General features: G+C 38.8%; 3 protein-coding genes across 5 annotated transcripts; 1 reads left to right on the top strand and 2 right to left on the bottom strand.

Moving 5' to 3' along the window:
• Positions 1-1,130: 1,130 nt before the first annotated feature.
• LOC102796848 (NACHT, LRR and PYD domains-containing protein 12-like) lies at positions 1,131-17,198 on the bottom strand. Of its 3 annotated transcripts, XM_087846414.1 has the most exons (10): positions 17,159-17,198; positions 16,913-16,976; positions 13,432-13,681; positions 11,614-11,699; positions 7,630-9,406; positions 6,812-6,985; positions 5,335-5,502; positions 4,568-4,741; positions 3,360-3,530; positions 1,131-2,063 (listed from the first exon to the last, which is right to left on the bottom strand). In XM_087846414.1, exons 3-10 carry the CDS (start codon positions 13,656-13,658, stop codon positions 2,048-2,050), a joined length of 2,793 nt encoding a protein of 930 aa, XP_087702540.1. In that variant the 5' UTR covers positions 13,659-13,681; positions 16,913-16,976; positions 17,159-17,198; the 3' UTR covers positions 1,131-2,047. The 3 variants fall into 3 exon arrangements, with proteins under 3 accessions (XP_087702540.1, XP_087702541.1, XP_087702542.1); XM_087846415.1 differs by lacking the exon at positions 17,159-17,198 and having other exon boundaries at positions 16,913-17,022; XM_087846416.1 differs by lacking the exon at positions 1,131-2,063 and having other exon boundaries at positions 3,356-3,530.
• Positions 17,199-18,868: 1,670 nt separating this feature from the next.
• Positions 18,869-20,842, top strand: LOC102785867 (CD276 antigen-like). Its single transcript, XM_087846466.1, has 7 exons — positions 18,869-18,975; positions 19,080-19,159; positions 19,298-19,618; positions 19,758-20,021; positions 20,179-20,466; positions 20,610-20,711; positions 20,790-20,842. Exons 1-7 carry the CDS (start codon positions 18,869-18,871, stop codon positions 20,840-20,842), a joined length of 1,215 nt encoding a protein of 404 aa, XP_087702592.1.
• Positions 20,843-24,319: 3,477 nt separating this feature from the next.
• Positions 24,320-27,113, bottom strand: LOC118455895 (uncharacterized). Its single transcript, XM_087846465.1, has 2 exons — positions 27,096-27,113; positions 24,320-25,417 (listed from the first exon to the last, which is right to left on the bottom strand). The coding sequence occupies exons 1-2, from the start codon at positions 27,111-27,113 to the stop codon at positions 24,320-24,322; spliced, it is 1,116 nt and encodes a 371-aa protein (XP_087702591.1).
• Between the last annotated feature and the right edge of the window lie 802 nt (positions 27,114-27,915).

Raw genomic sequence — 27,915 nt, forward strand, 5'->3', positions numbered from 1 at the left:
GGAAAAAGTAATCCACATGAGACAAGACAAGGACACAGAGGCTAAGCAGGGAAGATAAGGGTAAGGAGGAGAGGAGAAAAGTGCGACCGCCTTCGCTGAGAGCCAAACGAGAACGACAGATAACTAAGGCTACGCTCACACTGCAGGCAAAAGCGCATCAAATCTGACTTTTTGACCCTATGCGACCCATATCCGATCATGGTCTGACAGTTTGAACAGCACAAATCTGATATTTGCAAATCCGACCTGGGTCACTTTCGTATGTGGTACTGAATCAGATGCATATCTGAAGACAAACCAGTCCCACCACTCCTGGTTCCGACTCCATGTGCATATATACCTGTGCACAAAGGGAGCAGCCACTGCTGCAAACAAGGCCATTGTTAAAGCACAGGCTCTCTTTTTTCTCAGTGTCCTTTCTGTAATTAATTTATCAAAATTCTGTTGGTTGAGACTGTGCAGAAATTGATAGACTGATACTGCAACCTACTGGCTCTGTAGCCGCCATTTTTACTTCTGCAAACAGAGCGCGTTGTGTGTGACATCTTCTGCACACGCGGACCGGTTTGAGGGCCGTGAACTGTTCACACTAGAGCGCGTTTGCTGTCACATTGTATTTGATCAAAAAATTGGAATTGAGACCTGCGGTGTGAACGTAGCCTTATTCATCAGCTGAGGAATGTCAAACTTCAGACTGCTGCCAATTGTCTTCATCCAGGGAAGTCACATGACTGTGTAACATCTCTAACAGTAACAACAAAACTGATGGATTTAGCATGAAAAAACCTCTACCTCCTGCACTTCATCTGCTGAACCACTGGATACTTTCATTGTCTAAATTACTGAAGATATATAGTACACCAAACTCTGGACAGTTTGCAATTCTCTACAATAGTGTTTATATCACATGTTCCCAGTTATTATGTTAGAAAGTATAAAACAAATTATCTTTTTTCAATTATTGAACATTTTTTACCTGAACAGTTGCACTATACAGATTATGTAGATAGAAAATGTAGATAGAAAAAACATTTACCGTTTCAAGAAGGATACTTGAAGTCATTGTCACACGATATATTTCAAAACCTGTTATGAGTCGCTGTGTGGCAGGCAGGAGTTGGACCCAAAATGCAGGCACTTAGGCATGAGGTTTAAACACAAAAAACTCATCTTTATTTGCTGGCAGGGGAAAGTCATAAAAAAAGCAAACTAAACTAAACTGGAAACTCATAAACAAAACTCAGAGATACACAGGGAGAGCCACACAGCATGAGGGACGACGCAACAGTGACTCAGAGAAACACAGGGTTTAAATACACTGGGAAGTAACGAGGGGAATGAGACACAGAAGGAGAGCACAGCTGGGGGAAATCAGAACTGACGAGACAAGGAAGCGTAAACTGAACACACTGAGATAAGACAGAGACCTTCAAAGTAAAACAGGAAACACATAACACAGACTGAACAAAAGACACAGACTCACATGCAGGCACTACAACAGAGGGAACAGAGACGTGGGACCAGGGCAGACACAGACACTGACTGGACACGGGGATATAGCAGACAGGGCAGACAGCAACTAAGGATTACACAGAGACAAACCATAAGACATAACTCTAACAAAGAAACCAAAGACTAGAATTATAAATAATATAATAAACTCAAAAACCCTGGGTCAACGACCCAGGCATCCTAACAAAACCATGATAAATAACTTAAAATTACATCAATTATACAAAAGATATTGAAATGTATTTAGGAAACAACACCTAGTGTCTCCAAAAAGACACTGTGATGAAAGAACACAAAGGGATGACGATAGATTCTACATGGTGTCTAACAGAGGAGCTCTCAGAGCATTTTTACAGCACTGTCAGCCATCTGCACGTCTGATTTCTGTCACTGCTGGATGAAGCTCTGCTGTCCACTCCACCTCCCTGTAGCCTGGCCCTGTCACAGCATCACTACACACAAGCTGCTGGTGTTTCAACCTCTCTGGACCATCAGGACACGCACACACACACACAACAAAGACAAACAACTGTGTTTATGGGTCCATCCATCTGCAAAGACAAGAAAGGACAGAGTAGATAAATGAGTGTTTGCAGAGACTGTCTTCATCATTTTTCAGTGTTAAAGCACTATTATTGATATTTCTTGATGCATGCTCAATCATCCAGGTGCGTACATCCCAAAAGGTTGATTCTGTTCATCTGAACGTGGTGTTTTCAGTGAGAGAAAATTTGCATTAATGATTAAGGAACTGACCTCGCAGCCCATTGTTCATTCAGTGGTGCTAGTTTCAGTGATTGTGCAAATGTCCTGTTTATAAGGTTAGGGAAACCTGCAGTCAGCTGAGACTGAAGAAGTCACATGAACGAGTGATGAAATGTTTCTCCTACTAAAAACGCTACATGCAGATGAACAGAATCAAACTTTTGGGTGTTATTAATACTATTAAGGGCAGCACTGACTTCAGTCTTGTTCAGACAAGTCTACAGTGGAGCTTAACCGCTGAGAGGCCTGAATTCTTTCTTGCTGCACAAACACTTTACTAATGGATTTTCTCTTGTTTCACAAAAACCAAAGGTTGCTGTGTATTGTTGAACTTCTTACCTGTTGATAAAATATCAGCTTACTAATATACATGGAGGCTACTACTGAACAAATGTCAATGAAAGCACTGACAGTAAGACATATGCAAACTTGATTCCTGGAGGTTATGACCCAGGTCATTATTTTGTGTACTGCATTTACTCCTCCACACCTGGAGCAGTGGTGTTCATTTAGTAAGCAGTTGAATGTAATTTACAGGTGAAGGCTGACCACTGGTTAGAGATTAAATGGGTCTGGCTATAAACTGCCTGCTTCCTGTTTCCAACATATCTCTGTGCATGTGTGCTTGACTAATTTTCCTGCATCATTTTGGATTTTCATGATAGGCGAGTTGGTTGTTTTTTTTGTAGAATTTTTGTTTCTTGACAATTTCTTCCTCTAAAAATAAATAAAATATTCTGTAAAATATTTCATACGCCTGTGTGATTTGATGTTTCTGTGTTCATGTCTACAGGAAATAAAGCTTGTTTCCAGCTGACACCCTTACAAATCCATTTATTCTCTGTAGATGTGAACATTAGTTATCTTCACATCAGCTCAAACACATGATCACAAACTTCTGTGTCATTTGATTGGATGTCTGTTGTCTTTCTGTCGAATATTGAAGCCTGCCACTGTTCTCTTCTTACAGCCTCACTGAGTAAAGAAGACTGCAGGTGTACAAGAAACACTGGATCACTGATTTCACACTAACTGTGCTATACTGGGAAAGCAGCCTGGACTGAGTCCAAGCCTCTACTCACTTGAGAACCTCCAGTGTGTGATGTGGGCTGTCCACAAGCTCAGACAGCTGCTTCACATGTGATTCCTGCAGGTTGTTCAAGGTCAGGTCCAGCTCTCTCAGATGGGTGTTGGACTGAAGAGCTTTGAACAGATAATCACAGCTGGTCTCTGACAACTTGCAGCCCCATAAACTGAATGAAGATAGAAGATGTAAGTTTATGAGGCAAAGTCTGTGGTAAAATCATTTAAGGTTTGATAATTTGTTCAGAAGATTTGAAATGTTCACGTTTAAAAAATGTAAAATCCAAACAGTTTGAGCCAACAGGATGGAGATTCAGACAAAAGGTACAAGTGAAAACAAGAGGTCTCAATAATCTGACTGACGACATGCTGTTTGTTCACTGAAGAAAAAAGAAAAAATAGGGTCTTGGAGAGTGGGGGTACAAAATTCTGACAAAAATCCTCATTTTTAGATGAAAATTGTGAAAAAAAAGTATTTACACTGCTTCAGTTTTAAAGATTTAGTTTGAATGAATTTTATATATTTGAGAACACTTTTTACCAGACACATTTTAAAAACTGGCAATTTTTTTATGTTATTTTTGTGATGTAACCTACCAATAAACTCTGATATAATGCATCAAATTGCAACATTTATAGTAATATTGTATATTATCCCTTTTTATTTAAATCGATTAATAATACTTTTTTTAAACTCAAATCTCCCTGAACCCCACCTAAACTTTGTCTTTCTGGGAAAAGGTTCAACACACAAGCAGAATGACCAGAAATGAGAGAAAAACAAGTCTGATTGAAAAACCTTTTGTAGCAACGAACCCTTTGGCCACTATTGACAGACCTGTCTAGCATTACCCAGTATCCCATTCAGCAGTACAATTTGTAAATGTGCAATAATTCCTGCCACAAACTGTTTCTGTTCCACAGATTCCTGTGTGTCATGACCTTTGTACCATGAAAATGAGTTAACTGTAAATTATTCATCAATGTGTTGTATACCAAGAGTTGACAGCAATAATGTTAATCAGTGTGGAGCCCAGATGTGGGCTGTGGGTCTTAAGATGAGTAACACAGTTTTAAGGTTTGTAATGTGAACCATTGTTCTGCCACAGTTAAAGTGTTAATTAGGTTAATGTCAGAATATATGTGTAGGTTAATGCCAGCTTTCACATCATATATATCTAAATACAACTAAAACATGGTGTCTGACCTGAGAGTCTCCAGGCTGCAATCTGAAGTCTTCAGATAAACACACAGCTGCTTCACTCCTGAATCCTGAAGGTTGTTCCAGCTCAGGTCCAGATGTTTCAAATGGGAGGGGTTGCACTGAAGGGCTGGAAGCAGATGATCACAGCTGATCTCTGACAAACTGCAGTGCTGCAATCTGCATAAGGAAATTTTAAAAAACTGTTTATTACTCAGAGTCTGTGCTTGGAAGCATCCAGTGTCATAATATGTCAGGAGCTGAAGAAGGTCAGCACTGAGCTAGGATAGTCCTGGTGAGCGGTTGGCACTAGCTCTCCAGGGTTTTTCTTGCTTTGTCTTTTGTAGATGTCATGCAGGTCTACCTCTGAAGCTGCTGGTCAGTCATTCCTCACTGGTGAAAACATTCTTAGATCACTGTAACTGTGTGTGGCAAATACCTTCATTAAAATAACTAAATATGTAGCAATGTATTAAATTAGGCACTGATCACAAACTCCAACACTGAAATGAAAGCACTACAAACCCCAGTGAAGGTGTAAAGTACAAATTTAGCGCTGCAGTGGCTCTTTGTGCTTTCTGACACAAATAACCTGACATCTTAACTTCATCTACTGTCACTGTTCAGCAGTGTCAGTTTGTAAATGTGCCAAAATTACTGGTACAAACTATGTTCCCAAGATGTTTGTTAATCGACACTATACTATACTTAGACTATAAATACTATACTATCTGGGATTGGGATCTAAGCACAGTTAAAATTTGGTGTCTAACCTCAGAGTCTCCAATAGACAGTGGGGATTCTTCAGAAAACCACAAAGATGACTCACTCCTGAATTCTCCAAGTTGTTGTGGCTCAGGTTTAGATATTTCAGATGAGAGGGGTTGGAATTCAGAGCTGAAGCCAGATAGCTGATATCTGACAACCAACAGCTCTCCAACCTGAATAAAGAATAAAAAATGCAGATGTCAGTCATCAGTGAGGTTCTCTTCAAGATTAACGCACAGAAGTTTTTATCATGGATTTTAAAATCATTATTACATCAGTCTTCAAAGTACAAAACTGTTAAAGAATGGCGGACACTAAATAAACATTGAAACAGCTGGATCTGACCACATGACTTTATCTCTGTCTGCTACCAACATGATGAGTTATCTGAATGTGTTTCTTTTATTCTTAAAATAGAAACAGTGGACAGTTGATCTTTTTTTCATTAGTATTTTCTACATGAACACTATTACGGTTTCAGTCCTAATCTCTACACTAGACTGAAGCTCTAAACCTGAAGTGAACTGAAGTGACATTACCTGAGCTCAACGTCTGAGTTCATGAGAGCCTGAAATGGTCTGCTGAAGAATGTGACTGACAACTCTTTATAAAATGTTCTTTACACTCAAAATGGTCAGTAGCTTTTCTTTAAAGATTTAGTGCTGAAAATATTCTCTATCTACAGAACAAATGATTTAGAACTATACTCTTAGACTCTAAGCAGGCACTACTTCACAAACCATGGTAGTCTGTCTGCCTGGTTAGTGAGGTTATATTGGGCTGGTAAAGGCAGCTTTCAGTCAGCTGTCAATGCAGATCTTCTGTTTTTGTATGACTTCTTGTGTTGTTATGTTTCTTTATAACAATCTAAGATGTCTTTGGTGCTGTAATACTCAAAATGAGTTAAAACAGGATCATTTTTAGAGGAACAGAAACTTTAAAAAAAACTCTCAGCTTCCCTCTTCTTTTAAGAAGCCTCTCTCTTCTCCTGCTGTTTTTAAAAAATCCTCACATACATTCAGAATCCTGCTTTGCTGTTATGTTTTGGCCTGTGTCAGGCTGCTGTTTTCTTTAACACATACATCACCAAAGCAGCTGTGTGGGTTGTCAAAATCTCTGAGGCCTGTTTTTATCTGCTATTTATCAGTGTGACTGACACCCCACACAGACCCTAAAGACTCATCACCAATCACCTCATCTTCTCTGACTGACTGAGCCTTTGGACTTGTGGAGGCTGAACAACTGTAAAAATATCTCTCTACCATAACCTGACTTCTGTCAGCCTTTAACTGAACTTTGCTCAAGTCTATCATGTCTGTTTGGAGCCAAAAGTAAAAATTATCATTCAGCCATTTGGAAAAGCAAACATTTCTGAAATCAATAACACTTCTTTATATTTTTGTTCATACAAATCGTGAACCTTTATTAACCAAGAGTGTAAAACTTTGATTAAACAACAACAGCTTCAGTCAGCAAACTCACCTCAGAGTCTCTAGTTGACAGCCTGGACTCGACAGTCCAGCAGACAAAATATTTAGTCCTGACTTGTGCAGCTTGTTTCCAGTCATGTCCAACTCCACCAGATGGGAGGGGTCGGATTTCAGAGCTGAGGCCACAACTTCACAGTGAGTCTTTGAGAGATGATAAGCTTTTAGTCTGTGACAAGAGAAAACATCAAATATGTTATTATAAAAGCAGGAATTTTGCATTGTAAACACAGAAAATTGTGTTGCATTTAAACCATGACAACATCCACATTCTGTCAGTGAAATCTGATCCTTGTCGATGGTAAATGGATTCATTCTTATATAGGACCTTGCTACTCTACTTGAGTAAAAACCTTTCTACTCAAAGTGTTTTATAGAACCTGCCTCATTCACCTTTTCTATAACAAGGTTTTAGATTATAAACTAAAGAGTGAAGAGAAACATTTGGACTGTTTCCTGTTTTTAATTTGGCTCCAGAAGATTTTGAATAAAGTCAGTTTAATGGAAAGATTCACCTGTTCACCTGTACATCTACCTACATGAAAAAATCTGCTGACTGTTACCAAAAGGTGCTGAAGCTAATCACTGAAAAATATCGAAGAATGAAATTACTCTGGGTGAACTACACCATAAAGAGTTGTGTCTCTGTGTGAAGAGAAATCAGAACAAATTCACAACTAATTTAGGGCAGAGTAAATCAACTATAGATGTGAAAACTCCCTAAAAATAATGAAAATACTTTAGTGTATATTTGAAGAACTGAACTACTGATCTAATCTGATTAATTGTGTTAATGATCACAACAGGACTCACAGAGCCTTTCTGCAGTTGCTCACAGCTGGAATCAGTCTGTGTCGTCCTTTATCTGATGTGTTGAACTTCTGCAGGTCCAACTCATCCAGAACCTCCTCCGACATCTGCAGCATGTAGGCCAGAGCTGAGCAGTGGATCTCAGAGAGTTTTGCCTCTGATTTCAGGAATTCTTGGATCTCCTGAAGCACTGAGCTGTCATTCATCTCAATCAGACAATGAAAGATGTTGATGCTTCTGTCAGGAGAGATTTGAGAACGTCTGATCTCTTTTAGGTTGTTGATGATTTTCTGGATAACTTCTGGATTGTTCTCTGTCTGACTCAGCAGACCTACTAAGAGTCTTTGGTTGGACTCTAGTGTGAGGCCATGCAGGAAGCGAACAAACAGGTCCAGAGTGCCATTTTTACATTGGAGGGACTTTTTCATGACTTTGCTCAGAAAAATGTCCAGAGATGTCTTATTATATTCTTTCCCCAGGACTTCCTTTAGTACCTCTGTTTTCCTGTTGGTGTAACAGTGAAATGTGTAAACAGCAGCCAGAAACTCCTGAATGCTCAGATGAACAAAGGAGTAGACTGGTTTTTGAAAAATCACACACTCTCTTTTAAAGATTTCTGTAAAAACCCCTGAATTAACTGATGCCTCTGTGACATCCAGACCACACTTTTCCAGGTCTTCTTGGTAGAATATGATGTTTCCTTTTTTCAGATTTTCAAACGCCAGCTTCCCCAGCTTCAGAAGAACCTCTCTGTCAGCATCTGTCAGCTCCTGTGCACTTGTTTCATGTTCTTTTTGGTACTTGTGCTTATTCCTCTTTGTCTGAACCAGTAGGAAGTACGAGTACATGTCAGTCAGGGTCTTTGGTAGCTCTCTTCTTTGGTCTGTACTCAATATGTACTCAAGGATTGTGGCAGTGATCCAGCAGAAGACTGGGATTTTACACATGACATTGAGGTTTTTGGATTTCTTAATGTGGGAGATAACTCTGGACAGCTCTTTCTCACTAAATCTCATCCTGAAGTACTCCTCCTTCTGAGCGTCAGTGAAGCCTCGCACTTCTGTTACCCTGTCAACACATTTAGGAGGTATCTGATTGGCTGCTGCAGGTCGGGTAGTTATCCAGATGAGAGCCGAGGAAAGCAGATTCCCTTCTATGAGGTTTGTTACTAACTTATTGACTGATGATGTCTGAGTAATGTCAGAAACAACCTTCCTTTTACTGAACTTCAGTGAAAGTCGACTTTCATCCAGGCCATCAAAGATGAACAAAAGTTTGAAAAGAGTCAGTTTCTCTGTGGTGACTTTCTGCAATGTTGGATAGAAAACATGGAGCAGCTCCAGAAGACTGTACTGCTCATCTTTAATGAGATTCAACTCCCTGAATGAAAGCAGAATCACTATGTTGATGTCTTGGTTTTCCAAGCCCTCTGACCAGTCCACAATAAATTTCTGCACTGAGAAGGTTTTTCCAATGCCAGCGATTCCGTTCATCAGAACCACTCTGATTGGTCTCATCAGGCAAGGTAAAACTTCAAAGAGTTTGTGACACTTGATTGTTGGGGCATGGACGGTATTTGTTTGTGAAGTTGTCTCCAGCTGTCTCACTTCATGTTGAGTATGAACCTCTTCACTCTGTTTGTCTGTGATGTAAAGCTCAGTGTAGATCGTGTTGAGGAGGGTTCCACTTCTTGATTCACCAAATCCTTCAGTCACACGTTCATATTGTCTCTTTAGATGTATTTTATGTTCATTTAAAATCTCCTGCAGACCAACATCTGCTGTTAAAAAAGAGCAAATATAACACAATAAGAAAACAGTCATGCTTTGATTACATCTAACCATAACATTATTTAAATAGTTTGCAATAAGATTTTTTAAGATTTGAAATCTTTTTATTTTTTTTTTAGATATTTTTGAGAACACATTAGATAAGTTTTTTTTTCTCTCAGACCCTCGAGATGTGTTCGTGTGTTTACATGGAGAACAATTAAATAAGAAATAACAAAGTCTGCTGGTCAGCTTACAAAAACACAGCATTTCTGTTTCACAGTAAAAGCTTCCATGTGTGAAAACCTTTATTGTGAAGGAGCAGAAACAGTCTGATTTTCATCAGTAGTAATTAGCAAAGTTTTTACATTATAAGACACATTTTGAAATAGTCAGTGTGCTATAGCTAATGATGATAATTACTGCTGATTATTATGATTACTACTTATTACTCTGCAGCTTCATGTCAGCTGTGCAGTGACCTGTTCCCAAAAGCAGCTACTGTCGGCTGTTGGTCAAAGTCTGTGGCTCTTGTGTCCGCCCCTCCCTGAGCCTGGTTCTGCCAGAGGTTTCTTCCTGTTAAAAGGGAGTTTTTCCTTCCCACTGTTGCCAAAGTGCTTGCTCATAGGGGGTCATATGATTGTTGGGCTTTTCTCTGTATCTATGAAGCGCCTTGAGGCGACATTTGTTGTGATTTGGCACTATATAAATAAAATTGAATTGAATTGAATTGTGTCTATCATTATTTAGGGTGTTTGTTTCTGATACACAATGTTCTTTTGTCTCCATTTTATTATTTCACATGTCTGAGCTCACTGTGAACCTTGATGAGATCATCTTTTCTATTAACTGTTATGTTTGGCCTGCAAAGGGTCTTATTCTTGTTACTTTGTTGACAGTTGCCAAACAATGAAATTGTGCATTTCCAACAACAGCTATTATGCAGTGTGGACTGAAATGTCACTGATACAAAAATGCAAAGGTTTATGGGAAATGAAGTCCTTATCTAAGCACTTTAATCAAGTCATATGACAGCTGACAGAGAAAGCAGAATAGAACCTCTCTGTTGAGAAAAACTAAGTTTTATGGATTTATTATTATACATATGAAGAGAGAACTGGTGGTTATGGTTAGTTATACTTTCAGATAATCCTCATATAATGTGGCTAATTCAAAAAATTAAGCACTTCACATCCTCCTGCTAGAACACTCAGATCTGCCACTCAACTACTTCTCACCCAACCCAGATCTCGGCTGAAGTCCCGGGGTGACCGTGCTCTGGCTGGCTGCCCCGGTACTGTGGAATACCCTTCCTCCCGACCTCCACGCATCTGATTCCATTGCACTGTTCAAATCATGACTAAAAACCCACTTATTCAATCTTGCCTTTCCCCTCTAGTTAATATTTATTTTATGATTTTATATTATGCACTTTTATGCTCATTTAACTTCTTGTTTGCTCTGTACCTGTTGCTTTCCTATGTATCAGTGACAGCTACCTGCTTGCATACTTAGCACTTGCTTTGGTCCTATTTCTATTATCCTCCTCCTATTCTCTATCTTACTTGTTAAGCACCTTGGCATACCCTTGGTTTTTAAGTGTGCTTTATAAATAAAGTTTATTATTATTATTATTATTATGTTTTAAAATTTTACTAACACTGTTATTAATATGTTACTAAACAGAAACATGTAGATTTTCAATTTGTAGCTCTGTTTCCCACTTTTTACACAGAAACTATCACCAATGTTTCCATTTAATAATCCAGAGCATTAAACATAATATTTAAATTATTGCTTTTAAGCAAAGTAGAATATTGGGAAGATAATGTAGGATTAATTCACGCCTTATAATATAGTAATACTATCTAAACATGTTAAAAAAATCAGCCAATATTACCTTTTTATTATGATATATTATTATGATAATATTTGGTAATAGAATACTGGTTTAACTCTTTTTCTGCAGCTCCAGTTTGTTTTAAATTATTTTCAATCAACTTGCCAATAAAAGCCTGTGTGTCTTTATTACACAATACCACTTATTAAAGATCGACAGTTCCACCTGGAGAACTCAGTTCACTTCCCTCGGCCCCTCCCCTATGCCACATTAAGTACCGAGGATGTATTACATAACTCTGACAGTAACAGTTTTTCTCAGAAATGAGTCCATGAATAAGCGGATGCTTAATCCTACTTTGTAGACAGCTGCTCTTACTGGATATCTGCAGTTGTGCTTCAGTCCTGGATTTTTCTGGTCCACAGCTGGTAGAGACTGGATCCTCTGAGATCGCCTTCCTCTCTCTGTGAACACATTTTTTAATCATTAAAGTCAATTGTTGTTTATCGGTTTAAAAAATGGATCAAAATTTGACAACACTGTGCAGACGGTCTGATGGCCAAAAGAGGAACGAGAAATGGGAAATACTTTTTAAGATGAAGAAAACTAGAGCTTGAATCATCAATGTGATGTTTGCTTTTGATTTCATCAACAGTAATAAAGTGCTTTCCCTGTCAGCCTGTCTTACTTAACACTGATCTGTGTCCAGTTTTCAACAACTACAACCTCAGCCAGGTGTAGTGATTGTGAGAATAGAATGTGTTAAATTTGCTTAGATGAGAGGGTCCAGCAGATCAGAGGAATAGGGAAGGATTTGTCTGTGTGTTTTAGTTTGGCTTAGTTGTAGACCTGAGAGTGTGTGTAATTGTGTAGAGGGAAAGGAATTTATGGACACTGGGGGTCTGCCTGTCATAAACGGAGACAGGAAGCTACAGTTGGGGGTTGCTGATGCTTGTACCTTTAATAAAAGCTCATAATTGTTATAACTTAGAAGTAGGTTTGCAGGAGACTCTCCACATGCTTAGCTGTAAAAGTAAGAGTGAGACACACACACACACACAGTGTTTTAACTGTTACACTTACATACCCACACGCACACTTACTCACGTGCACTCACATAAACACACAGGTACGCACACACACAGGCACTCACATGCTCGCATGTACACACAAACACAGAGTTTGCAACACACCATGTAGGTTGTATGATGGGGTCACTTCTATAAAACTGGTTGTAAGAAGAGAAGATCTGCAGAGGGACACCGGCCTTGCACGTCTTCTCTACTAGAAGATGCATGCGTAACTAAAGATGAATAAAGGTTTTGTGAAATGACTACTGAGTCCGGTGCCGTCTTTGGATGCCCGAGGAATAAAAAAGAACTGGGGTGAAACTGCTTTACTTAACAGTATATTTAAGCAATGGAGTGTGTTTGTCACATCTGCTGTTTCACACATGTGGCCTCATTAAAGAAACTTTAATAAGCATGTTAGATGTATCTATTTCTAAAGCTATCTGACCATACGTTTTCATACATTTTTTAACTATAACTGAGCAAAATCTATCTATCTAAGTCAAACTGAATTTCCAAACATAAAATTATCTGAACATTTTTATCAAGTCTTAGATACTTTTTTCTTACTATGTCCCTGTTAAAGAGTCTACTCTCTTTCATTCTTCCTGTATGGTAGTACAGTACACCCCATCTCTAACTTTGTTTCTTTCTTCCTTTTATACTGAGACAGGATTCAGCCAAAGGAGAGATATTTTATAATAAAACACTTAATGTCTTGTGTATGAAATATACTTCAACTAACAGCTTAATTTTATTTGTTTAAGCTGACTGTGAATATTTTATTTGTTTTTTGGAAACAAAGTTGTGGGGAGTTGCTTCGTTGTATAGTAGCAGCATTAGTCCTCTTAATGCTTCCTTTGTCTTTCACTCAGTATTTTGTATGTGAGGATCATTTATTTTACTCACACTTGTTTATGTAGGGATATTGCTGACATAAACATTTACATTTAACATAAAATATATTTTAATCTCGTGCTGAAACCGTTTTAATTTGAAAATAAAAATGACCTCAGTAAGAACTGGACTAATAGGGTGTACTGTTCACATAAAGGTCAAATTTAAATGGAGTCATGGTTACACACTGAGGGAGGATGAGAAAATCTTAGTAGAAACTGAGTCTTACGTTGTGTCTGAGGGTCCAGGTTCATCCCTGAAGTTTATAGCATCAACTTTGGAGCTGTCACTTCTCATAGAAGGACAGCTGGATCCTGCAGACTCTGCTCCAGTCTTTTCTTCAGACTCTGCTCCAGTCTTTTCTTCAGACTCTGCTCCAGTCTTTTCTTCAAACTTTGCTCCAGTCTTTTCTTCGGACTCTGCTCCACTCTTTTCTTCCTCAGCACAAATGTTCATCTTGTGAACTTCTGAAAGTCAGTCTGAGAGGTAAACCAGAAACAGTGACTTCACATTAGCAGAGGTTATTAAGTTACGGTCAGATTTCTCCACCGAGCCAATTTCAGAATTGTCATGTAAACTAAAAACCAGATCATCATGATACACAGGGAATAGAGGGAAACTTCATTCATCTGGTAAATCTGAAGACAGTTTTCAGGAGCAGGCACTAGTTTGTGGATGCTGCTATGTTAACCTGCCGTGTTGAATACATTGGCTAAGATGGTCAGTATCATTACCTCAATCACATTTTATGAATGTACCTAGAGACCGGCCATACAGGTACTATGCCAAAGTCAGAGAAGAAGAAACCTGTAGGTGTTCAGACCATAGAGGAAAACCTTCAGACTAAAGATATGAATCATACCGATGTTGTATCATCTGAGAACGGGCTCCCTTAACCAAAGACAAGAAAACATGGGACAAAAAAGAGACGACTGACAGTATGCTGATATACTGACCAACAAATTGTCATCCTCTTCCTCCTCACCTCAATCTTTATCTTCTGAAGTGAAGTCGGGGCTCTAATACACATAAATGTGCATAAACATCTATGTTTATGGTGTTGCAAATACTACAACAACCCTGCTTAAAAATAACAGCTGGTTAAGCGAACATTCCCATATGGAAAAGATATATATAAATCTTATAAAGTTTGTATCTGTGTTGTATGAAACTTGTATGAAAAGCATACAAGAGTGAAAACACATATAAGATCCCTTGAAAAATTATATAATGAAACTTGTATGTTTTGGATACTTACTAAAAAAATAGATGAAAGTAATGAGAAAGTGGCCACTTTCATGAGTAAATCATATATGTTTTTACTATTTCTTTTCCATAGGGTTATGCCTGCAATGTTTAGTCTGAGTGTCCTAAAAAATCATTTTTTCACTCTCATAAACTTCTTTGTCCAATTTCAAATCGCATGACAGTTTTTGCTAATTGAAAAACAAGGTTAAGACATTTAATTTGAATTGGTTAAAAAGCAGAAGGATAAACCAGACTTAGCAAAGGACCACTTTTTTAAAGTGTATCTGTGGGCACTTTGTTACTGGCAGCCTGCCACACTATCACAAAAACTTAAATTATTCCAATTTTATTAACTGAACCTAAATCTTAAACCTGAATTTTGCATATCTTAACATAGTGTCCAGTGTACCCTTGAAAAGAAATGTGGAAACTGCACAAATGGAGGACAAAAGAAGGAAACTACAGAAGATGAAGAGTATCTAAAAGTGATGCTGTAGCAAATCCCTGTCACCATAAGGTCCCAACACAAACAGTCAGACATGATCAGATTGACGTGTTTTCTTTTGTTTTCACTCTTTTTTCAAATTGAGTCTGATCTAGGGTCAGGGACCAGCCACTGCAGGCTTCATGATGCCATGGACTGGCCTTTCCAGAGCCCAGACCTCAACATTACTGAAGCAGAGTGAGATCACTTTGATGGACAAGGGAGAAAAGGGAAGACAAACTGCAAAGAAGAGTTTGGAAGTTGAAAACTATTCCTGGCAATAATTTAAAGAAATTACAAGAAAGCTTGTCTATAGCGATTTCACGCTATGTTGAAGGATAAAAGTGGCCGTGCCAAGTAGTTCTAAGGAGCTGTTTGTTTAACAGTCTTTTGTTTGTAGGTCCAAATATATCAACAGGCTATGGCCTGAAATTAAAATCTTACTGTTAAAGAACATTTGCATGGTCTGTGTCACTTGTCAAGCATTATCATTGTTAGGTTTTGTAATGTTGATTGTCATTTATGCTTAGAAATATCTACTTATATATGGTTAGAGTTTTATAATTAGTTTTGGATTGGTAGAGGTGTTTAATTAATTGTGTAGTGATAGGATGTGTGATCTTTAGCAGGCTGCAAAGGCTTGGTGTGGATTCAGAGCATTCTGGAATCCACACCTACATCCTGGGAGCATGGGAAGAGGTCGTACCTTGTTTTATTGTTTTATGGTAGGATAAACATGGCTATATCTGTTTTAGTCTAAGTGCCTTTTGTTTATATGAACTGCTGGACTTTCCAGACCAGTAGGTTTAGGGAAGTCATTTATGGGGTCACACTCTGACCCCCCCCCCCCCCCCACACACACACACACACACACACACACACACACACACACACACACACACAACGCACAGGCAAGGTACTCTTTGTTTGTATGTAGACGTCGTATGTTAATGAACCTATGCATATTCATGTAACCTCAATAAAAGAGCAGTGTTACGGGGGAGCAGACGAGAGCAACTGGGGTCAAGCGAAGGAACGGCGTTTGTCCAGTTCTCTCCCGTGCACGAGAAACATGAAGAACTTTGCCTACTTCGAGTCTTGCTTTGCTGTGTAATTATATTGTCTTCAACGTTCCAGCGAATAGGTTCAAGCTACAAACCTATCAAAGACAAACTGCAAAGAAGAGTTTGGAAGTTGAAAACTATTCCTGGCAATAATTTAAAGAAATTACAAGAAAGCTTGTCTATAGCGATTTCACGCTATGTTGAAGGATAAAAGTGGCCGTGCCAAGTAGTTCTAAGGAGCTGTTTGTTTAACAGTCTTTTGTTTGTAGGTCCAAATATATCAACAGGTTATGGCCTGAAATTAAAATCTTACTGTTAAAGAACAGTTGCACGGTCTGTGTCACTTGTCAAGCATGATCATTGTTTTAATGATCTAGTGGTGAAAACCAGTTTGACCACAATCCTAAATGTTCTTCCTATGTGTGGAAAAGAATCAACAATTTGTCCTTACAGTCAGCACACTGTGTATATAGTTTATACCTGTTGAACCAGTTCCACACAGCACAGAGCATAAAGCAGATAACACACACTCGCTCAGTTTGTGCACCCGCTTTGGATGTTATCAGTCCATACAGTGAGCGTTATTTAGCAGAGCTCAGCCATGCAGATATGGCCCCCTATGGCCCATATCTGCCAGTTTTCTGCCAGCTTTCTCTTTACAACAGAGTAGACGACCCTCTCTCTCTCTCTCTCTCTCTCTCTCTCTCTCTCTCTCTCTACGCACTTTTATTGAATCTTATTTTTAAGAGCCCACAAAGAGCTAAACTGACTGCAAAGCATTTAAACATAGTCTGAACATTAGTGCAGTTCACTTTTTATGTTTTTTAAATTATTGTATTTTAGGTCTTATTTAGAGATGGGATGTTAGCAGATGTTGTCATAATAATGGGAAGTAAAGAAGTACAAATACTTACTGTATTTTAGTAGAGTTGTCATGAATTACTGGCTGTGGACCCAAATGAAGGCTGATGAGACGCGCTGACAACATAAAGTGAAAATGCACCTTTACTGAGTGGGTAGATAGTCCAACAAGCAAAATTAAAAACACATTTTGGAGAAAAATCAATACTAGTACCACTAATTACTACTAGTAGTAGCAGTACTCCTATACTACTATTAATAATAGTAACAATAGTCAGGATCCTACTGTGCTGGCTTACCTGTGTCAGTTTATCCTTTTGCTTTCTCTCTCTGTGGGTGTATTTGCTGTGAGTGAACAGTAAACCACGCCTGTGTCCTCTGCTGGCGTCCAACAACACAAAACAAATATTTCCTCAGGCACTCCCTTTAGCAAGAGACTTATACTTTTTTCAGAATCTACTTAATAATATATAAAATGCATTTTACAATCACTATTTTTCTATCATACCCTTCATTAATTTCTTAAAGAAAATTAATTCAGCTTTTTTGTTTTTTTGTTTTTTTTTGCCTGTCCCGTTTGGTTCTTTTGCCATCAAAATGATTGTCTAAAGGCGAAGAAAGATGCCCAACGGATTTACTTTACGAAATGGACCATCCCAGTCTTGCCGTAATGGTCTATTTGATTCACCTTTTATTGTTAACTTTTTTTTTATTTTCACTTGCTAAATATGGGACAGACTTGACTGGGGAAAAGAAAGGGGAGAAAGAAAGAGGGAAAGAAAAACAGCGGGAAAGAGGGACGGGGATAAAGTGCAAAAAACAAAAACCAACAAAATAAGGAGACAAAAAATACATATATCAATCACCTGGATCACCTGTTGAGAAAGAAAAAAGAGAAAACAAGCAGAAGAAGAAAAAAGAGCAACATAATAAACAACATCACGATGATCTATGGGAATATAACAATAAATACTAAATATTAAACATTATTGTGCAGCACGTAAGATCGACAGCGCACAGTGTGCTTTGAGGTAGGAGCCAAAAAGGGTGTAGTTTGTGTGTGTGAGCACCCGTGTGTACACCTGTGAGCATGAGCGCGCTTGTTTTTAAAAGGTTCCTTCATGTAATGATCTGCTAGAGGGTGTGGGGGGGCCACAGCCCCGTCCTCCAGGGCATGAAGCAGGCATGGAGGAGATCAAGACTCCAGACATCCAGAGGCCCCCAGAACACAAGAGACCAAGGAAGACCAACAGAGGGGCAGCTGCGCCACTATCCCAGAAAGAGCTGAGGAGAGTCCCCAGATGAGGGGTCACTCAGCAGCCACGGAGCAGAAGCCGGGGGGGGGTGTTGCAGAAAATTAATTAATCGTAAACAGTGTTAAGAGTGTATTTAAAAGAACCTTTGTTGTTGTAACATTTTGAAGCTAGCAAAGTATAAAGCCAGTACCATATATGAACTGGTTAGCCAGTTTTTATGGAGGTTTCAATAATTGGTCAATTTCAATTAAATATCAGAAACTGAGAAAACTGAGAACATTTTTCTCAGACTTTCTTGTTTGTCAACAGTGTGGACCACAGGCCAGCTCCACTGGGGTTTATTGAAATGTACCACGTTGTCCTTAAAGAGTGGGAGATCTAATCAGGAGGTCAGAACTGAGTTGGCATGGTCCCTTGGCGTTGGAGTTCTGAGTATTTCTGTGTTAGATTGATTGTGACAAAAACAGTCAACACTGGATTTGCAGTTTATTTGTTTTTAAAATCTGAGTTTACCTACTGGCCTTCATTTTAGTTTCAGTTTAGCTGTACAGCTAAAGTGAAACTAAAATGAAGGTACTTAAAAAGTAACTCTAGCCAGCTGTAATCACCACAACACAGTGAATATTACATTTGGATTATAACTGTGTGCACTGGTTAGAATTTATTCTCATGTTCCTAGTTCTCTCCCTCTCTCTCTCTCTCTCTCTCTCTCTCATGTTGCCCTGTTTCCATCTTCTCTCTAATTAAGCCCACATGGCTGATTTGATACCAGGTGCAGGTGTTCACAGGGCTGTTACCTGCCTTTGGACTTCCTTTTGTCTCATGTCTGTTTCAGCAGGTTCCATCATGAAGTTGTGCAGGTAAATTGGATACTTTTGGTAACATTAATCATAAAAGCTACATTTCTAAAATACAAACAAATCTCTCTGCAGTCCAGTGCTCCATGTGAAATGACATGTTACAGGATCAGGATTACCAGGATTGGCAGTACCATGTGTCTGGTGATTGTCATGTTTCTGTGGATTCTGACCATTTCCAGAGGAGGTGAGTGAAGCATTCACTAGCACCAGCTGAGACAGACTGAGAAATGGCTCACTTTAATATTTCCCTTCATGTTACTGCAAAATATTTTATGTGCAAAACTTCATCAGTCATTAACAGTCTTTTTATCTGATGTTTCAGATACTGAAGTTTCCTGTGTTTTCATGACAACGTGCATCTTACCGTGCACTTTCCAGGGAAACACTAGAGGAGTATACATCCACTGGATGCACTTGTCAGAGGGACACCCTCTTGTATACTTGTACTATGGCAACAAAGACCAGCTCAGAACCCAGGACCAACAATTCAGAAACAGGACGTCGCTGTTCCAGGACCAGCTCTCCAAAGGAAACGCCTCACTCCAGCTGACAGGGGTGCAGGTTCAGGATGAGGGCAGATACAGCTGCTACATCAGCACCATTAATACAGAAAAGGATTCATTTATCAACCTCAAAGTGCACAGTATGACAAATCTGAGGTTTTGGGGGATTTTCTTTTCTTTTAAGTGCTCGATATTTCAAAAGATTTATACCAACCTCTAATATATGTAGCAGTTGTAGTGTTACGTTGAAAAGCCACAGGTTTACTCTGTATTTTTCAGCCCCAGTCAAAGTCAGCATTCAGCATGTAGGAAACAGGATCGCCTGCAGCTCAGAGGGCATCTACCCTAAACCTGAGCTCACCTGGTCAACCAGACCTCCATCCAAGGTGACCTTCAAGAATACAACAACAGTCGAGCAGACCAAGCAGCAGCTCTACAACATCAATGGTTCTTTGATAGCTTCACTCAATGAAAGTGATCGAGTCTACAGCTGCACTGTGAGCACTCAGAGGAACAGGAGGAGAGCCAGTCTGAGGCAGCTACGTGAGTATGACACCACATATGAGCTAGGAAATGAGGTTGAAAGCTGCTTATTGTTGAATACTGAAACGCATGCATTAGATTTACACAGAAGCACTTCATGTGTAGGCTGTTCATCTATACTTGGCATATGCTCAGAACTTCTTCTGTGTTGTTTCAGCTTCAGTTACTGGCAGCTTCACTGAAACCACAATCCCCTGCCCCAGCTTTAACACTTCTCCAACAAGCCTCATTTGGAGATTCCTTAATCGTGCAATTTTGGAAAAGACTGGGTCTGGTTCCAACTACACAGTCTCAAAGGAGTGGAAGCAGCACGTGAAGGCTGTATCAGAGTTAGGAAGCCTCACATTACTGGGCTTATCTTCAGAGAAGGAGGGAATATACACATGTGAGATTAGTAATGTTGAGGAGATGCTGATTAATTACACCATTATTCGAATAAGTCAAGGTAAAGGAATTTATGTTGCATTCTTCTAATCCACAAAAGCAAGAATCATTCAAAACTTTTAAAATCTTTTTGACGTACAAACAAAATAAACATATTAAGGCATCCAGGAGAAATTTAAAAATCAGATTCTTTTCCTGTTTCAGGAAAAACACACATGACTATTATAGCAATTACTGCAGGGGTGGTAGTACTCGTATGCATCCTATCGTCAGTCTGCCTGGTGCTGTACTGCAAAAGGAAAAGAGGTAAAAGTACATTCTGCCTGTACTACTGAAATAATTTGTATACTTGTATCAATTTTATGGATCCAAAACATGTCTCAGGTCAGCAAGAAAACAGCATGACGGCGTCAGAGAGTGGTGAACCCAACATGTAAGTAAATATTGTGAATAAAAATGCACACCATGCTATTAGTTATCATATTGGAGAACATTTTTATCATGGAGTTAGGACCAGTTTTCTCACACATGAATCTAAATATTCCCTAAAGCCAGTTTAGTCAAATAAGAATTCCCTACTTGAGATCTTACTTTGATGAATTCAGCTTAGCCAAAATAATTTCACTAAAAAGTTCCAGAATAAGAGTTCAAAAACTCCTTCAGTCTGACAAATGGAAATTGAAACAATAAAGATGAATTCTAATTGTTGTAATGCTTTCACCTCAATTTCAGTTAAGAGAGAAGTTGAACTTCATGGATTTAAAGAAGCAAAGTCTCCTGTGAGCTGTTAATACACTAAACGTCCCTCTGGTTCATCCAACTAAAGATTGCAAACCTTAAGAAATGTTTGATATGTAAGTGTAAACCACAGCAAGATGAAGAAAAAATGATCTTCTGCAGTGGGAACTCAACTGTCAGCCAGGCACATGAATGTTTTATGCAGTAAAATAATGTGAAAGGAAGCTAATCGGCTTCACATTTGATTGATGGAACTGGAAGTGACCTCATCCCAGTTACCACTATGACTGAGATATTTTACACTTTCACCTACAAACTGCATGATTTTAACTACCAGCTGCAGGTTTTATTGTCATAATAAAAATGTGATGGACAATCAGGTTTTCGACTTTTTAAGATATTTTTGTATTTAGTTTATTTATCTTTTTACATCTGTGTTTGGGTTTCTAAGATAAGAGCATTGATATTTGCATGCTGGAAAGATTTCTATGGGACTACAAAATTATAACAACAGACTGCTATGGGTACCAAAGATTTTGTAACCATCTACATCACCTCAGTCAATAAAAAGGTAATTCTATATGTGCTTAACTTTTCAGCTATTTCCAACATTTGGTCCATAGTGATCATAAACACAAGCTCTATAAACACCACATCAGCTGAGGCCTACTGATACAGATAAGCCTTGAAGATCAAGATTCAATTCAATTTTATTTTTACAGTGCCAAGTAACAACAACAGTCGCCTCAAGGTGCTTTTTATTGTTAGGTAGACCCTACAATACACAACGATTAAATGGCTGGACCAAATTTTTCTCTCAAAGCAACATGAATGAGGGAAGAGTGGAGCAGGGGACTGACAGGACTGATGGAGCATCTCCAGTGATCTGGGCTCTGTGTTGCTGCATAAAGCACAAAGCCAATGCAGTCTTCTCATTGGTTGATACATTTCCCATCCTCACCTATTGTCACCAGCAATGATTGCATGAATAGGATTTCAGAGTTTTGAAGTTTGATGTGTGTTGGGAGAAAAACCTCTGGAAGCAAAGAATCACAGAGTCAGAGTTAATTCATGTACATGGGTGAATGCCTGACGACGTCCAGTCAATTACAAAGACATGCAGGCAAAGCGCGCCAGGCATTCTCTCACGTAACACTCATGGGTGGAGTACAAGTTAGGAAAAAACAACTTCTTGTCTGCTGCTTGCATACGAGGCTGCACAGGATGCAACCTTGCAAGACGAAGAGGAACAAGTTGATTAACGATCTTGTAGTGGGTTAAAACAATACATGTGGGTGTTGTCTAAACTTGAACAGACACTTTGTTCCAGTTAAAGAATTTGCTGACACGCTATATACAGGCATCACTACGCAATTCAAATAAGGCTTAAACATAAACAATTATCACAGTTGAATAAAGATAATAAAGTAATATAATTCAAAATCTTTCAACAATGTGGTATCCAGAAGAGGGTCTATTCAGATGTCCTGTGTTTCCTTCTGTAATCAAACAATAACAAGGGTCTTTGCTCTCCATGTGACACTAATATTTGGATTAAAACTTTATTAACTCGCTGTCTTTACACACAGCTCTTTTCACACCAGTGTGCTGGTCCTCTCCAGTCCCAGCATATACACTATATCAGGGGTAGGCAACGCCAGGCCTCGAGTGCCGGTGTCCTGGAGGTTTTAGATGTGTCCATGATCCATCACAGCTGATTTAAAGGGCTAAATGACTCCTCAGCATTTCTTGAAGTTCTCCAGAGGCTGGTAATGAACTAATCATTTGATTCAGCTGTGTTAACCCAGGGTGGGATCTAAAACCTGCAGGACACCAGCACTCGAGGCCTGGAGTTGCCTACCCCTGCACTATATGGTCAGCGATGACACTTCTGTGACATCATTGACCATGCGGCTCATAGAGGTGCCATTTAACACCAGTGTAGTTGGCTTCATGGTGTTTCATCTTACATGTGTACTTGACCTGACATAATTCATTTCAACTACAAGTGTTAATGGAGCTGATTATCATGGTCCCATAAGAGCACTAAAATCTGAGTATTATGCTGTACATAAATGAATTTGAATGGAGTGAAATGTTGAGCAAAAGACCTTCCACACTGGTCCCAGCTGAATCGTTCAACTTCAGTGTACATGATAAAAATCAAATGGTTTTTTTAAGCAGTGAGGGAACATTGGAAAATGAGCTAAAGATTAAGTTCAATTCTGTGTTTTAAACCCATTTGACTAAAACATTAATTCAGTTTGATCAGGACTACACAACCTTTACACTGCAAAAAATGTTTTATTTGGATTTTGGGGAATCAGACTCCCATTTTCCCTGTGTCCAATGCCCTGAATAAAGAGTAAATATGTAAAAACAAAAATGGACACAAAGATAGTTACAAACAGGATGCAATGATTTAAAAGCTTATAAAGACATGTTTTACACATGATAAAATGTTGAAAACAAAAACTGATAAAAAATGTACAATTATAAGAAAAAAGAACATTTTGAATTTTATGGCAACAACACACCAATAAACTGGGGCATGGACCTCATTAATGTAGCAACTAGCAGCTTATGCTAACAATAAAATGATAGTGTTAATTTGGCAGGTTGTAGCATCAGACAGTGTAAATTTAACAGTTTTATATTAAATGAACATCAGAGAACCAGAGAAAAATCTACCAGCAACAAACAGTCAACACTCACCACACCTATGTGACCAGCAACCAAAACAGAGTCCCAAGAAGCACAAGAAATAAACAATATAGCTCAATAAATTTGCATGAACCAGTATTAATCTACCAAGTATTGCTTTTTACTTACAAAATAACAAACAAAGTAAAAATACAGAGGTACTGTTTCAATCTGCTTGAAAGCTTCAAAAATGTTTTAACGAATGCATACAGGAACTCTGTCCCTTGTTCTCATATTTTGTTCATCGAGTTTACCTGAAACACCTGAAGCGAAACGATAGTAACTGAGTTGGTAGCAATACTTCATGGTGCTGTGACCGCTGTAAAATCTTCTAAACAAGTGTTACACAAAACATAACTGAAGTCAGTGAACAGGAATAGATTTGCACCGATATCTGATCCAACTTGTTGACTCATTTGGATCAGACTGATATACCAACCAAACGTAGAACTGGTACATTTCTAGTCACAACTTTAAGGTTTTGCTTTACTGTGGATGAGCTGATGTTGTTTCAAGTTACCCTTCAGAGTAAAAGACTTCCCACAGTTACCACACATGAATGGTTTAATTCCTACATGGATGAGTTGGTGTGATTTTAAGGCACTTTGGTGAGTAAAACACTTCCCACACTCCCCACAGATGAATGGTTTAATTCCTACATGGATGAGTTGGTGTGATTTTAAGTTCCTTTGGTGAGTAAAACACTTTCCACACTCATCACAGATGAATGGTTTAATTCCTGCATGGATAAGTTGGTGTGATTTTAAGGCACTTGGCGAAGTATAAGACTTCCTGCACTCCCCACAGATGAATGGTTTAACCCCAGTGTGGATGAGATTATGCCTTGTCAAATGACTCTTTTCGGTGAAAGCCTTTCCACATTCACCACAGATGAATGGTTTAACTCCAGCATGGATGATTTGATGTGATTTTAAGTCACTTTGCCGAGTAAAACACTTTCCACACTCATCACAGATGAATGGTTTAACTCCAGCATGAATAAGTTGGTGTGATTTTAAGACACTTTGCAAAGTAAAAGACTTTCCACACTGGTCACAGCTGAATGGTTTAACCCCAGTGTGGATGAGCTTATGCCTCATCAAGTTACTCTTTTCAGTAAAAGCCTTTCCACATTCACCACAGATGAATGGTTTAACTCCAGCATGGATAAGTTGATGTGATTTTAAGTTCTTTTGGTGAGTAAAACACTTTCCACACTCATCACAGATGAATGGTTTAATTCCTGCATGGATGAGTTGGTGTGATTTTAAGACGCTTTGCGAAGTAAAAGACTTTCCACACTGGTCACAGCTGAATGGTTTAACCCCAGTGTGGATGAGCTTATGCCTCGTCAAGTTACTCTTTGTAGTAAAAGACTTTCCACATTCACCACAAGAGAAGCATCTTTTCTTATTGTGGAAGCATTGGTGTCTCCCGAGCTGCCTCCTTGTGATAAAGCTCTTTGCACAAAGACCACAAGTGAATGATTTCTCTCTCTTTGCTTGTGTGACATTAGCATTGTCATCATCGGAAGAGTGCCGAGGTCTCTGTCGGTTGTTGCTTCTTTGTTCCTGTAGTGACATCAACAAACTGATGAGATGCCGTAAAGGAAAAAGGCTAACCTATGATGTGGATGAAGTTAATGCATTTTGATACCAGAGTTATCAAACTACACTGTGCAGAGTTACTAGCATCTATATAAGACTCTGCTCAGGTACATCGATTCATATATTTTCTTTTGTTTATCTAATTCAGGGTAGCAGTTAGGCTGAAACCTATCCCAGGTGACCCTGGTTGAGATGGGAGGTACACACTGGACACCAGTCCAGTACACCAATCAATTGCAGAGCGACAAACAGCCATTCACACCTACAGCCAGTTTACATTTTCTATTTAAGGAAGCCAGAGTACCTGGAGAGAACCCATATACCCAAGGGGAGAACATGAAAACTTCATTCCAGTGGATTTGAACGCAAGGATCTTTTTGATGTTAGGCGATTGTGCTAACCACCACCGGCCACCATCAGACACAAATAATAAATATTTATTAGGTTTATTAGTCACTGTGGGTTACCTGTGTCAAAAGGTTCATTTAAAAAACATAATTTAATCTTAAGTTTGATGAAAATGTCACTTAAAGTACAGAGTTTAAAATCTCACTGCTACATATCAGCAGCAGACTGCAGTCAACTAAATTCTGTCTTCTTATCCCTCCTAATTTAAGTTCATAGTGCTACCTATCACGGCCGCTGTAGGACAAACATCTCTATCTGTAGCGAGTGTAGGCTGTCATGTCAGTCTGATGTTTACATCACCTGGTGTCTGTCTGTATTTACTCTGGAGGAGGATGTAAATCTTTGTGAAAGGAGTCTGATAGTCAGTGAAGCTCACCTCTGACATATGACAGCAATAGGGAGTCAAGTTGTTGAGAATATTCTGTCCGTAAGTGTTGCTGCGAGCTGGCCAGTGTTAACCAGTTCTACAAACATTTCTTAAAAGTTCTTCGAACTCAATCAAACAATGCTGGACTCAGACACTTAGGAAACAAACTCTCATACAATCTGAAAGTGTAATCAATCTGGTCAGCAGCGGAAAAGATGCTTATTTATTCCAGATATTGTTACAATTTCAAATTTTTCTGCAGATTAGGCATCTGACCCTCACCTCAGCATAGCGGTCACAGGAGTGAGCCTCACTGACTCCCTCTAAATAAAATCCATTCAAAGTTTTGCCTCATCCACAGTAAATAGTGGATGTTCCACACCTGGCATTATGAAGTAAACTGTGATCTGACAGCGTGCGCCCACTAAATAAACACCAGGCAGAACATTTGAAGTTACTCTGGGGTGACTGCGTAAAATAAAATGTCAAATATCACAAAATATTTAACTGTCACATATAAAGTACAGAGGGAAGATAATATAGTAGCTTCCACAAACCAGCACCCAATTCTACGTTTATGAGAACGCATCAGTTTGTTGGAAGATGAAAATTATACACATATTTATGAGCAAAACATTCTGCCGTTATGTAATTACAACAAAAGAAATACTTGCTGCACCTTTAAATGTAATTTAAATGTAGTTTATGAAGAATGTGGATAAGATATGCATTGTGCTTGACTTTTTTCAATTGACAAATATTCTTTTGCTTTTACTGAATAAGTTACAGATTTTAAACAGCTGTCTAACAACAACAGATGTTCAACAGATACACACAATAACATTAACAAAAGACAGATTTTTTTACCTTTTGTGAAGAATCCATTCAAGTCTCCTCTTCCTATCACCAATCACCTGTGAGATTAAACACATTGGAATTACCAGCACCGATTAACCAACCAGCGGGCCCGATTGGAGTAATGACTTATGTTTGAAACCCCTGAGCTTCATGCAAATTTGACTGTTGGGATAAACATCCAACAAAACTCTGCAGATACATTTTGTGCATCCACAAATACCAGTTGAAGCAGATAATATAATTTGAAAATTAAACTGAATGCTAATTAATGCCCCTCAGTCTAGCAGGTCCAAATCCATCTGAACCCAAGAGCCAAGCTTTTGGGTCTGGGGGTGGCTTTAAAGAAGGTCATCCTGAGGGTTGAATCCTGAGAATCCTGATCCCTCCCTGCAGGAATCACTTCTGTACAAAGTTCAACTTATTTTTCATCACAATAGCAACAGATCAGGTCTTAGTGAAAGCTGCAAGAGCATTCAGCAAACTAAAAGTCACAAAGGCTCTGAGACCGTACTCACACAATCACAGAAATACCACTTAAGTACAGTTTGGTTAAAACATTCTAATAATTGAAGCAAATAATAGAAAACACCCTCACACAATAATAATACCTAGTTCTGATGGTTTCTGCTGCTTTTCCAGTTTACTCCAGGAAAAAAAACAACCACAATCAACAATCACAGCAAGTTTTCAAATGTATAAAAATAACTATCTATGACAAAACTACAAAGGCTCTCCTCACCTTTAGAGGAGGCCAGGGCACAAATTGAGAAAAACTCTGTGAAGAAGCTTTAACAATTTTTGGCTCATTAATCAAAGAGCACAAACAGCT

This window comes from Neolamprologus brichardi, chromosome 9 (assembly GCF_056152115.1).
Source record: "Neolamprologus brichardi isolate AB-2024 chromosome 9, ASM5615211v1, whole genome shotgun sequence".
NCBI lineage: Eukaryota > Metazoa > Chordata > Actinopteri > Cichliformes > Cichlidae > Neolamprologus > Neolamprologus brichardi.

Bases quoted from the DNA above. Each gene is read 5' to 3' on its own strand.
- LOC102796848 (XM_087846414.1), bottom strand. From the start codon at position 13,658: ATGAACATTTGTGCTGAGGAAGAAAAGAGTGGAGCAGAGTCCGAAGAA. The intron at 9,407-11,613 runs GTAAGAGCAGCT...CTTTTTTAACAG, and splicing joins AGCACAACTGCAGATATCCA to CAGATGTTGGTCTGCAGGAG. The intron at 4,742-5,334 runs GTTAGACACCAA...TTCCTTATGCAG, and splicing joins TGTCTATTGGAGACTCTGAG to ATTGCAGCACTGCAGTTTGT.
- LOC102785867 (XM_087846466.1), top strand. From the start codon at position 18,869: ATGGCTGATTTGATACCAGGTGCAGGTGTTCACAGGGCTGTTACCTGC. The intron at 19,160-19,297 runs GTGAGTGAAGCA...CTGATGTTTCAG, and splicing joins TCTGACCATTTCCAGAGGAG to ATACTGAAGTTTCCTGTGTT. The intron at 19,619-19,757 runs GTATGACAAATC...TGTATTTTTCAG, and splicing joins TATCAACCTCAAAGTGCACA to CCCCAGTCAAAGTCAGCATT.